This window comes from Osmia bicornis, unplaced genomic scaffold (genome assembly GCF_907164935.1).
Source record: "Osmia bicornis bicornis unplaced genomic scaffold, iOsmBic2.1, whole genome shotgun sequence".
NCBI lineage: Eukaryota > Metazoa > Arthropoda > Insecta > Hymenoptera > Megachilidae > Osmia > Osmia bicornis.
In genome coordinates, this window is record NW_025791302.1 from 209,679 (window position 1) to 223,528 (window position 13,850).

The window sequence follows — 13,850 nt, forward strand, 5'->3', positions numbered from 1 at the left end:
AGGTTGGGTTTAATTCTGAAAATCACTTGCCCCCGATTTTCTTTTTTTAAAAGAGTATTCTTGCGTGTTTTCTATATGCTGATTAGGAATATCATAGTGAATAAAAATTGCCGACTATTTGGCTATTGTAATGCGGCTGGCAGCGCTTTGGCGAAATAATAACAAATTCTTTATCAAACAATATTATTATTTGTAAATTCTTGTGGGAGCGACGTGTGAAGAAATTAAACGTAGATCCGTTTATTCGATTACTTCCGGATATTAGGATTTGCTATTTTGTGGCAGTGCTGCTTCTGTTTGTGAGAAACAATTGTATTCACAGAGATAAACGTAAAAAATTATAATTTTTATTTTACCATGAAAATCAAGTAGTCGCCAAATTTCTGTACATTTGTTGAATATCGTATATTCAAAGCTTCGATGTAACCGTTAGCAGCTCGTCAACACAGTTCGACGTCCTTGCCCTTACGTGATCCGTCCCGCGTCCCGTAGGATTGCTTTTCATAATTCGATCTGAGAATTGACAACTTCAAACGCACGCTTCGCAATCACGCGATGAGTGTGAGAGTCAAGTCGTCATCAAAACATTCATTGTTCAGAAAAATCTTTCATCGAACTATTGCCAGTCCCGCGGGCTAGTTTATCCTTTTTCTCAATCGGGTCGATTCGACACAAAAATTAAACCGATATGAAACATAATGACGATATTCGTAATCAGTGTATAAAAGACGTAAGAATACTGAGTTTCAAAAAAAAAATTGTGGGGTGATTGCTTTTCGGAACTTTATCCACAAATTCAGAATATTTTTCATTAATTAATGAAAATTTTTTTCACAGAAAAAAAGGAAGATTCACCAATCGATCGTAAGTATAATTCCAACTTCAATGGAAAATGAATATGATTTAATCAAAAATATGCATTAAATATATATATATTTCTCCTCTTTTGTTTTCAGAAAATGCAATCATGGCTGCATTAGCAGCAGCAGCAGCAACAGACCCTGCAGCAGGCTTTGCTGTAGCAGCAGCAGCAGCAGCAGCCGCTGCAACAGTAGCAGCAACAACCACAGCATCAGCAGCAGCAACAACCGGAGGCGGAGGTGAAGCCGAAGCGTAGTAAGTATCACAGATCTTTTCGAACAAATTATTATCCCATTTGCGTAGTAAATAATACAAAAAATTAATTTCAACATGCTTGAACTATATAACATTTTAAATTTTACATTACAGAAAGAGGAACAGCGGACGGGACACGTCACCGGTACCCCGATAAATGGCCGCGTGGCGGGAGGGGCGGCGGCTCCAATAAATATTACGTATGATTTAAATATACTTTGTAACGTGGTGACACCTGTGCCCCCCCGTTACAATCGCTGCGCTTCTCCCACCTCAAATCCCACCTAGAAATGACCCTTAACCCTTCTAACACCTCACCCCTTTCCCCCGCCCGCCGGTGTCGGGCCGATGGAGGCGACGGACAAGAGACAACAGGGATCACCCGCAAGAAGGAGCTACGAGGCCGGCGACAGACCTCCCACCCTCCAGGAGAGGAAAAGCAACGCGGGACTTCGGAAAAAGAGACGAAGCGGCCCAGCAGCTGAGACAAACGTCCACCTGGAGCCATCTGTCGCCGAGCCCGAAGACCTCAGTCCACCCGCCACGGCCGGAGATCCGCCAGCCCCATCGAACCCGAACACCGGCAGATCGACAATCGATAACCAATCTATTCCGTTGCCAGAAAAGGCCCCCTTCCTATTCCCCATCCCCTCCCCAAAAATCATCCCGCGACGGACCCGTCGTCGCGGCAGCGACGACGAGCCGTCATTGAGCCCTGGGCTACCTAAGAAAGCGATTTGTGAGAGATTTTTGGAGAGTTATCGAGATTTTATAAAGAGAGATTTTTGGAAAGTTATCGAGATTTTGTAAAGAGTGAGTGCGTAAGAGTTTGGGTGAGTCCCTTGGAATATCTAACATTGTATAAAGACATTGTGTGAGTTTCGGCAACGGCGATCTTCGATTGCGAGCTTGTGTGTCCGCGTATCGCGCCGGTTATCCGTCGTCACATTATTTTACGAACCCTTTTATCCAGCCCCTGTTACTCCCGTCCACAACATTCTCCTACGCGTAACGTATACGAACTTCCAGAAACCTCCCTCACCCTGAGATCTTCCCTAACCCTCGACAAGTCCTCCTTGCGTACTCCCCCGCGAGACTGTAAGGACGTAAGTGCCACGAGTCCCACCCCCTGTAACGACCCCCATTCTGTCCCTTTTTCCAATTTTCGATTGCCACCGCGAGTGGCTGGCGCCCAACGTTTGTAATAGAGAATTATAGAATAGTATAGAGTGAACCCCCGAAAGGGTCACAATGTATATATATATATATTTTTTTAATGTTTATATAAATAATAAAAATAATTAAAAAACAATATTATTCACATTGTTTTCTTTTATTTATATTTAACTATCTAAATTTGATCAATATATTTTTCTTGGTTGACAGTTATTAGGTATCCAATAAAAATACAAAACATCCTTACGGTATCCTTCAAATACTGCTCGTTCCATTAAAAATTGTGAAATAAAATAATTTTTAACAAAAAAAAATCCGACTACGAAATGCACTAAAATGTGTAAAACAATTTCTATTTCATTTATGTCTGTTGTGACCCTTTTGTAACGTGGGTACACTCTATACGGGGGCTTTATGCAATACAAGTTTGTTGGGCGCCAGCTAATTACCGTGGCGATCAAAATCCAAAAAAAGGGAAAGGGGGTTTCGGGAGCGTTCACAATGGATGGGTTTTCGGGCACTTTCGTCCGCATAGCTTCGCGGGGGAGTACGCGAGGAGGAAATCGTAGAGGACAGGAAGGTGCAGGGTCAGGATGGGTTCTCACGGGGTCTCTGCGTTACGCGTAGCTTTACAAGAAGAGACGGGGGGTCGAAACAGAAGGGGTGGCCGTTGCGAGCTCAAACAATATGATGCAATTATTAGTAACGGAAGGGCTTACCCTCAACGCCTCACTCAAATCCCACACACTTTATAAATCTGCTCTAACTCGCTTTACGCTTTCTGAAATCTCTTTATACTTTTCTTATCTCTCAACAAAATCTCTATACGCTCGCTACTGTAGCCTTAGGCTCATTGACGGCTCGTCGTCGCCGCTGCGACGACGAGACCGTCGCGGGATATTTTGGGGAGGGGATGGGGTTTGGAAGGGGCCTCTTCCGGCAACGGGATGGATCGATTATCGATCTTCGATATACCGGTGATCGGAGTCGATGGGGCTGACGGACATCCTTCGATGACGGGTGGGCTGAGGTCTTCGGGCTCGGCGATGGCAGATGGCTCCGGGTGGACGTTTGTGTAAGTCTTTGGACAGCTTCATCGGAGTTTTTGGGAAGTCCCACGTTGCTCCTTGTTCGTTGGAGGGGTGGGTCTGTCGCCGGCCTCGAAGCTCCTGTTGAGGGTGATCCTGGCTGGGTCAGTTCGTCGCCTCCATCGGCCCGACACCGGTGGGCTGGGAGAAAGGGGTGAGGTGAGGGAAGGGTTACATGTTAGCGTTAGGTGGGAATGTGAGTGGGAGAAGCGCAGCGATTGTAACGGGGGGGGCACGGGTGTCACCACGTTACACTGTATTCCACAACTATTAATATAATCTACTTAATCGTTAAATAGGATACTAAATATATTTCAACCTTTTCGGAGGCGGCGTAAAATTAAACATATAATTTTTTCTTTGAAAAATAATGTGGGAAAAGAGTGCATCCACGGGTGCTCATGTCCGCGGCTCGGCCGGGCCGATGACACGGTCAATCAACGAGGCCAACGCACGCGAGCATAAACACGGAAAAAGACGGCGCGACAACCGTGTTTAGGCGCGTGCAGTTAACAACGGCCGAGGCCCGATATATACAAAAATAAAGATCAGTGCGATGAATCGCGTTTTTGTCAACGCGGCGGGTCGAGACACGGCCGCCGCGAAAGGTTACGATAACGGTTAGCGTTAGTCGAAACAAAACCGTCGTAGGCGTAACTTGTTAGGCGAACAGGCGAAATATAACGGTCGATTGGGTTTAAGCGTAGTTTAATTTAGTTAGTTTAAGTTGAATAACCATAGCCTTAAGATACTTAGTAAACACCACACTAAACAAACGATTCACGTTAATATTGTTTCATTCCCCCCGATCCTACAATAATACGAACTTCATTGTATCGTGAAACTGTACAATATCATCACCGGTTGTCAGCTATCGTACGTCATATATTTCGGCCCACCACTTATATGATGGCAAAGTATAATAAGAAGCAAGCTGTAGACGGGAAGAACACACGTTATTAGAACTCTCCCTAGACCTAGTGAGCTGGCGAGTTAAGTATGGTCTCTCGTGAACTGCAGTATCTACATCAGGAGTGCTACCAATTTCTGAGATAATCGTTACAACTACAAATGTTTTCAGCCGGACCTATAATTTTTCTCGTACGACTTATTAATTACCAAGTTTGCCATACCGCAATGAAATCGTTATTGGCAGCACCGTTTGTTCGGGTGTTTTTAATTTTGCGCCGCCTCCGAAAACTTTGAAATGTATTTGGTATCCTATTTAATGATTAAGTAGATTGTATTAATAGCTGTGGAATACAGATATAAATGAAATGGAAATTATTTTATACTTTTTAGTGCATTTTGAAGTCGGATTTTTTTTTGTTAAAAATTATTTTATTTCACACTTTTTAGTGGAACGAGCAGTATTCGAAGTTTACTTGCAGGGACAAGTTTGAAAAATCGCGATCGGTATATTCCTTGGAGGGTAACCCTAAAGAATAGGCTTTTTATTATAATAACAATAGTTATTAACAATAAGAAGTTACATAAATTTTGGGAAATCGGATCATCGCGGAATGATCTACGAAATGTGAAATCTTTCATCGCAATCGGTGCATTCCTTGAACCAGAACGTATTTTGCAATAATGAAAACCGTTCGAAATAAAAAAATGCGGAATGTTTTTATAACGGGACCAATCGGAAGACATATCCTACAAGACGCAATAGATTTCATTCCGATTGGTCCATCCGTCTAGGAGTATTCAGCGAACGCACATCTAGAAAAAAAGGTCGTTAGAAATAAAAAAATGCAAAATATTTTTTTTACGGGACCAATGGGGAATTATACTGTACAAGATGCAAAAAGTTTCATTCCGATTGGTCCATCCGTATCAGAATAATCGGTGAACATACTCCGTACGTACATGAAATAGTACGTTTTTTGCAATAAAAACCGTTCGGAATGAAAAAATATAGAATGTTTTTTTAACGGGAACCAATGGGGAGACATACTTTAGAAGATGCAAAAGGTTTCGTTCCAATTGGTCCATCCGTCTCGGAATAATCGGCGAACAAAGGCAGAAAAAATAACAATAGTTTTTCACGAATATCTCGAAAACTAAAGATTTCCGTTAATTATGCATAATGAAAAAGTTGTTCAGAATCATGCCCCCGACAATATATTAAAGGATCATTGAAGTCATTCTATGTTGAGATTAGAAACTTCCCGTTTTTATTTTGCAATAATGAAAACCATTCGGAATAAAAAATGTTTTTATAGCGGGACCAATGGGAGAACATATCCTACAAGACGCAAAAGATTTCATTCCGATTGGTCCATCCGTCTCAGAGTAATCAGCGAACGTACATTTAGAAAAAAAAGTCGTTAGGAATAAAAAAAATGCAAAATATTTTTTTTACGGGACCAATGGGGAGTTGTACTGTACAAGACGCAAAAAGTTTCATTCCGATTGGTATATCCGCCTCGGAGTAATCGGCGAACGTACACCGCACGTACATGAAATAGCACGTTTTTTTGCAATAAAAAGCGTTTGGAATGAAAAAATGCAAAATGTTTTTTAACGGGACCAATCGGAAGTCATATCCTACATATACCTATACATATAACTGCCGCTCGGCCTTAGTTTTCGAGATATTTTCGAAAAAACTGTTGAAACTAACACATTGAATTCTGGCCATCCGCGTGTGTCCGTGACAACGTACGCATTAGTATGGGATTGCCGTTTTTCTACTGTTTCTGCAGGCAACAGCACGGCGACCAATGACCAATATATACATTGTGTATTTCTGCATTCATGATTTCAATGTATCGTAGCTATGATGGCACCTGGGAATTTAATATAGCCTAACCTAACCCAATCTACTCTACCTAATTAGTGAATTAAGTTATGTTAGGGTAAAGTGATATTCTGGTCGCCTATCGGCAACCAGACACACATACTGAGACTCGAAATCATGAAAATTACTTAAATTTAATTTTTGAGCCCACCCGTAATATATGTATATATACAGTATAGACTCGTTATAAGCTAAAAAGATCTCTACGTTAATTGCAAAGAAACTATCCCCACCACTGGGGGGTATACCCCTCGAGACGCCGCGATGCTCGCTCGCCGAGTACCGTAACATGATCTGGGATCAGATATCGGTGAGGCAACACTAATGCAAGTACCTAACTTTGTTATTTTTCATTTTTTTTTTATAAAACATTTTCCATGATATTTCTGAGATTTTTCTAATTGCAATGATACCAAACACGATATAATTCGAACCATATTTACCGTGTAGACTCGTTATAAGCAAAACGTTCGAGATCGGACTTTTGCTTATAACGTGTAGTTCCACTATTGTTTGATGTTTGCCGACTGCTTCGAACGTAGAAAAGGACCTTTAGTGAAAAAGAGGACGGAGCGAAAACAAACCGTTCTATGTCGGTGAGACAACTTAACTTTGTTATTTTTCATTTTTTTTTTATAAAACTTTTTCCATCATATTTCTGACATTTTTTTCATTGAAATGATACCAAACACGATATAATTCGGACCATATTTACTTGAAACAACTTATTATGTATCATTATCATTTCTATTAAATTAGAAAAAAGTTTTATCTCAAGTATCTGTTCAATCAGCTACAGTATCACAATAACCAGTTTTTATTAGATTATATAAATATTTGCATTTCATTATAAAATGATAGTTTCATTTTATTGGTAGTCTTATTAATAAAATGAAACTATCAGTTTCACCAAGTAAATATGGTCCGAATTATATCGTGTTTGGTATCATTTTAATTAGAGAAATGTCAGAAATTTCATGGAAAAAGTTTTATAAAAAAAAAAATGAAAAATAACAAAGTTACGTTGTTGCATTAGTGTTGCCTCACTGATATAGAACGGTTTGTTTTCGCTCCGTCCTCTTTTTCACTCGCTGTCCTTTTCTACGTTCGAAGCAGTCGGCAAATATCAAACAATGGTGGAACTACACGTTATAAGCAAAAGTCCGGTCCGGTATATTGATGTCGGTCGCCGTGCTGCTGCCTGCAAAAACAGTAGAAAAGCGGCGATCTCATACTGATGTGTACGTTGTCACGGACACACACGGATGGCCAGAATTCAATGTTAGTTTCGCCTGTTTTTTCAAAAATATCTCGAAAACTATGGCCGAGCGGCGGTTATATGTATAGGAAAAAGTTGTTCAAAATGCTGAGTTTTACAATATATTTAAATTTCATCAAAATCGGTGAGGTGTAACCTAACCTCAATAATTACCGAAATGATTGTTCCGACCTCGTTTTCCTTTGGATTAGTTCGAAATTGGCGTATTTCCGCCGTGAGGGTACACCCCAGCCGGAGCTACTCTCGGCACCCTCGAAAGGGCTGGACTAAGGTGTCCCTTTTATGTAATAGGAAAGAAATTATAGAAAACGAAATCGCAGCACGATAATAATTGAACGTATTAATCGATACCTCTTACGATGGAACGATCTGACCGGAGAATTCTCGGAACCCCGAAGGGCTGGACAGATCGCCCGTTTTGCCAATAGATAGTCGTCGTGTTCAAAAATGGTAATTGGATCGACTTACCGAAACGCTGTTTAATTATTACAAGATAATAAATTTGCTTGTAGATTTCTATGTAGTATTCGCTGGTAAATCTGGAACACCAAAGAACGGTAAAATTTGCGATCACTGCACTTGTCGCGGCGATAATGAATTAAACGAACGAGTACGTCGACGAGAGACAAACGAATACGAACGGAAAAAGAATATATAAATATTTAATTACCCGAAATGAAGTTAATACGAAATTCTACGCGAGCAAACGATTTAAAACGAGAAAGAAAGATAGAGATTTAGGTAGAAGGAAAGTTTAACGTGCGCGTCTATGAGTCCTTATTCCGAATTCTGATTATTTTAACTCGCACGGCACTCTACCTCGCTACGCGGAGGACTTTACCGCAGAGAAAATATCGTGAAGTTCCGAATAACTCTGTCTTTCGGACACACGGGCTCCCGACCACGTACCTCGACGATTGATCGATCAAGAGTGTCAAATTTTGCGCGAGATCGACGGTCGAAGGGCCCGTCGCGCGATCATCGTCCTTGGAGGGGACGGTTTGACAAATCGTGGCACGTGTTCGGTAGTGTCGCGTGCCCGGTGATTGGCTAAGACGCGCGAGCTAGACGAAGATCCTTCATTCCCTTTCTTTGGTGTTCCTCTTTCTTTCTATTTCGTTGCCATGATAGTTTCAACGGTTTTCTAGAAACTGCGCAGTATTTCCTTTACATGTATAACTTCTAAATGCGGCTGTTGATTTAGTTGATTATCAAATGATGAACTATTGTTATCAAACGATATTATTGATTAGATTGAAACACAAAATGGGTTTGAAATTAAAATATATAATTTAATAGATGAGACCGTTATCCGTATACAGGGTGTTCCGTAACTTGTGTAACTCTCGGAAACAGGGGGTTGCTGGGGTGATTCTGAACAACATTTTCCTTCACCAAAATGTCGTTTGAAGCTTCGTTTTTGAGTTATTAAAGAAAAACTCTGGCCAATCAGAGCGCGCGCCGGGCGCGCGCTGAGCCACGGGGGCGTTGGCTTTCAACGGCGCTCGGTCGTGGTCGTGAACAAATGCATTGGCACAGCGTAGGTATCAAGGGAAGAGTACGATAAATGTCTTTGTTATTCATGAATAACGAATGATTTCACATTGTTGTTCATTTAAGACGATGTAACATTTGTCGCACTCTTCCCTTGATACCTACGCTGTGCCAATGCATTTGTTCACAACCACGACCGAGCGCCGTTGAAAACCAACGCTCCCGCGGCTCAGCGCGCGCCGGGCGCACGCTCTGATTGGCCAGTGTTTTTCTTTAATAACTCAAAATCGAAGCTTCAAACGACATTTTGGTATAGGAAAATGTTGTTCAGAATCACCCCAGCAACCCCCCGTTTCCAAGAGTTACACAAGTTACGGAACACCCTGTATTTCCTCTTAACAGGATCAAAATTATTTACTTCCTGATTTGTAACAAAGATCTTATCAGTGTAAAAGTGGATGATGCATTTACGATAATCGAAATGCCGATTTTGCATTCATTTACAATCTATTCGCATAATTATTTCGGTGGATTCAGCATTTCGTAAGCGATGAATTTAGACATTCCTTCGAGAACGTTCCTTTGTTCAAAATTTGCCGTTGTCGATAGGCAGTTCTTAGAATTTCGGATACAATAGTGTTTATTGCTTTAAACAACCCTTGATTTTCGAACGGCTGTCGAACGTTCGCGACGTTAGACTTTATAAAGGTTCTCATTCATCTTCGTTCCATCGTTTAAATTCATATTCATCCATCCATTCTTTTCACACTATCATTCGATCAGGTAATAATGATCCTGGTTGGACCGGCTGACGCTTTGTGCAAATGAGAGGGAAAGAGTTTTCTTAACAAAGAAGTTATTATGGTTTTCCCATTTCTACGCAGTTACCAAGGGAAATTCCCGGAATGCGAAGCACTGGATAACTGCGTAGCGCTAGTGGTGTGCTAACTGTTGAATTGCATGTATACTCGAGAGGTTTTGGTGATGTCTGGTCGAGAACGTCGATGAGTGACGAGTTTTATGGCATGGCCTGGAAAAGGGACGAAGTATGGGGGAGAGTTTTTCGTCGGAATGTAAACGTTCTAGCCTGTGCAGAGTTAGTTTGAAGAACGAGACGAACCAAGCCAGACAAGTTGGCGAATAAAGAGTTTGCTTTATATTGTATAGCAAAAGTATTTTTGTTTCTTCCCGATTTTTCTTTACCCGGGTCATTTTGATCGATCTCGGATCCAACATTTGGCGACCGTGACAGGACTCGTGGTCTTCTGTTTAGTATCGGGAAGTTTTGTGTGTTATTTCGTTCGCAGTCCGGAAAATGGATCAAGCAAAGAGGAAAAGGACTGTGCAACGCGGTTCGTTTACGAAGGCCTTGAACAATTTTAATGAACAGTGTGCGTCTATTTCTGATTGGGAGAGCTTTACAGTGGCATTTCAAGTTTTAGAAGAGAGAATGCATGAGTTAAACGCGACTACGAGCCTCATTATAGACGCTCTGTTCGATACGCCGCGCCGTCGACGTCGGAGACTCATTTGTGCAAGGAATCTGAAGATGCGGCTGAATATAGGAATAAATTTTTGACTGCAGGATACCAGTTTAATGAGCGGTTAAAATCGAGAAGCTCAACTGATGCTCAGACAGCATTGCCAGCGGGAGCAAATGAGGTGAAGAAGACTTATAAATTGCCACGGATTGAATTGATCAAGTTTAATGGAGAAATACGCGAGTGGTTGCCGTTTTGGAGTCGATTCAAAAAGATTCACGAAGACGCAGATATGGACAGAGAAGATAAGTTTCAATACCTAATACAAGCTACAGTGCCCGGTTCGCGCGCCTCGGAATTAGTGACAAGTTATCCGCCAACTGGTGAAAATTACGAAAAGGTTATTGACAGTCTAAAAAATAGATTTGGGCGTGAAGATGTGCGTGAATTATTACAGTTAGTCTTACAGAACGCGATTTCGCCTACAAGGAATATGCAGCTATCGACGTTGTATGATAAAATCGAGTCTTATTTGAGAGCTTTGGAATCGCTGGGTGTTACTACGGACAAGTGTGCAGCATTGCTGTTTCCGCTAGTCGAATCTTCATTACCTGAAGAGTTGCTACGAGCGTGGCAAAGGAGTAATGCTGTTCAATATACATTGGCGCCGCGTGCAGATAACACGTCGACGCAATCTCAAGATCGATTAACGCGGCTCATAAAATTTTTGGAAGCGAAAGTGCAAAACGAGCTGCGAATTACGATGGCGGTAAAAGGCTTTGATTTAAAAGTGAGTGATAACAGTGAGGCTAATAGACAAAGGAAACCACGTACACATCATGATCATAAAGAAGTCCCCAGTGCGGCTGGTCTGTTTGCTACGAAAGTTCGCGAAAACCTTTGTATATTTTGCGGAGGTAAAGATCACGTTGGTGATAACTGTTTCAAGGCGAAGAAAATGAGTTTTTCAGAAAAACGGGAAATGGTTAAGCGAAAGAATGCTTGTTTTTACTGTTTGAAAATTGGGCATGGTGCTAAGATGTGTCGCGTGTATGTAAAATGTGGAAAGTGCTCGCGACGCCACGTTACAGTGATGTGTCCGGCTGAGAGTTTTGAAGGTGATAAGGGTAGTCCTCAAAAGACTGTGACGGACAAGGGCAACATACCGAAAGAGTGTAATATGGCTAGTGTTTGTAATGATCCGCAAGTTTATTTACCAACGCTCCGTGCTAAATTAAAGAGTGAAACGACTGATCGCATTGTAAGAGTTGTGGTGGATACTGGTTCCCAAAAGTCGTACATTACTAAGGAGGTTGCGGCTCAGGTAGCCTACGAGCCAATTGCGGAGCAGCAATTAAACCATTCGTTGTTTGGCGGCACAAAGTCAGGCATAAGGAAGCATAAGAAGTATTGGGTAAGACTGGTCAGTTTAGATGACAGTTTTGCATGTAAGTTTGCTGCTTTTGATCAAGATGTTGTTTGTGTTGACGTGCCCTTGGTTGAAAGAGGCGAATGGTGTAATGAGCTGCAAGAAAATATTCACATATCGGATTTGGGAAGCCACGAACAGTCAATCAATGTGCTTATTGGAGCAGATATTGCAGGCAAATTTTTAACGGGACAACATCAGGTATTGAGCTGTGGGTTGGTAGCTGTCGAAACTCGGCTCGGATGGACTATTATGGGAAAAGTACCCGGAACTGAAAATCGCCGGGACCCTGTCATCACAGCTATATCGATGTTCGTGAAGGAAGAAAATGTTGCTGATTTATGGTCGCTTGAAGTCTTGGGGATTAAGGATCCCATTCACGTTAAAACTCAGAAGGAACAAGAGGAAAGCATGAAGCAAGAGTTTTTGAAAACGGTAACCATAAACCCGGACGGCCGATACGAAGTGGAGTTGCCGTGGGTAGAAAACCATCCAGCGTTGAGTGACAGTAAAACTGTCGCCGTGCGTCGCCTTCAGTCTACAATAAAGAAGCTACAGTTGGACGGAAAATTTGAAGCATATGACGGTGTTTTGGAGCAGTGGGTAGAAGAAGGAATCGTCGAATACGTGCCCAAGGAAGAAGAGGAACAATGGGGGCATTATTTGCCGCATCGAGCCGTCATCAAGGAGGGAAGTACAACAGCGGTGAGGCCCGTTTTCGACGCCTCAGCCAGGGAAAGGCAGTTCCCCTCATTAAATGAATGTCCCAATCTCATCGAGCTGGTAACGTCAATTTTACTGCGCTTCAGACAAGGTAGCATTGGGGTAGGTTCAGACATAACGAAAGCGTTCTTACAAATAAGTTTACGGCCTAAGGATAGAGATTTTTTGCGTTTTCTATGGGTAGACAAGGAAGGAAAAACGGTAATAATAAGGCATTGTAGAGTGGTTTTTGGTGTCTCCTGCAGTCCGTTTATTCTCGGAGCGGTTATCAATATGCATTTGGAGAAAATCATAAAATCGATTGAAAATGGTTCAGATGTTTTACTTGATCGCGAAAATATTGTGAAACTTTCTAGAAGTTATTATGTCGATAATTGTGTAACGAGTCTGAATTCGATAGATCATTTGAATAAATTCATAGCGGATTCAAGAAAAGCAATGGAATTAGCTAATTTCGATCTCCGTGGGTGGGAGTACAACGGTGATGATACTCTCAAAAGTCAAGTTACTGTATTAGGAATTGTGTAGGATAAACGGAATGACACTCTCTCTGTTAACGCATCCGGAGTAGTAGACGTTGATTTTGAAAAGGTTACGAAACGAAGTATTTTGTCTTTATCACATAAATTATTTGACCCGTTGGGATTTATTTGCCCGGTGGTGCTCGCGCCGAGACTGATGCTACAAGAAACATGGGCGAAAAAGTTATCGTGGGATGAGGAAGTTAGCAGCGATATTAAAAGTAAATTTATTAAATGGAGTCGCGAAATGGAAAATTTAAATGAAGTCCGTGTACAACGATGTTTGCTGGGAAGGGTTAATGATGCAGATAGAGTTACGTTGCACACCTTTTGTGATGCTAGTAAGGTAGCCTATGCCACGGTAGTATTCATTCGTATTGAGCGTGATTCAAGTGTTGCCGTTAGTTTTGTTCAAGCGAAGAATCGGGTAGCCCCGGTAAAGGGGGAAGACGGTAATTCGCGTCATAGTATCCCGCGACTGGAGTTATTAGCAGCAACAATAGGTGTCCGATTAACAGACACGATTATAAAAGCGTTCAATTTTAAAGATATTAATGTTTTTTACTGGATCGACTCGTCATCTGTATTAGCCTGGATTAAGAGACAATGCAATTGGGCGACCTTTGTTTGGAACCGGGTTGTAGAAATAAGGAAATTGTCAAATCCGAATCAATGGAGACACGTGCCCGGGCAGTTTAACCCTGCAGATTTACCGTCTAGGGGTTGTACGGTCAGCC

At 41.7% G+C, this 13,850-nt stretch overlaps 1 protein-coding gene across 1 annotated transcript; it reads left to right on the forward strand.

Moving 5' to 3' along the window:
- Positions 1-967: 967 nt before the first annotated feature.
- Positions 968-13,120, forward strand: LOC123988944. Its single transcript, XM_046289703.1, has 2 exons — positions 968-1,100; positions 10,545-13,120. Exons 1-2 carry the CDS (start codon positions 968-970, stop codon positions 13,118-13,120), a joined length of 2,709 nt encoding a protein of 902 aa, XP_046145659.1.
- Positions 13,121-13,850: the final 730 nt, after the last annotated feature.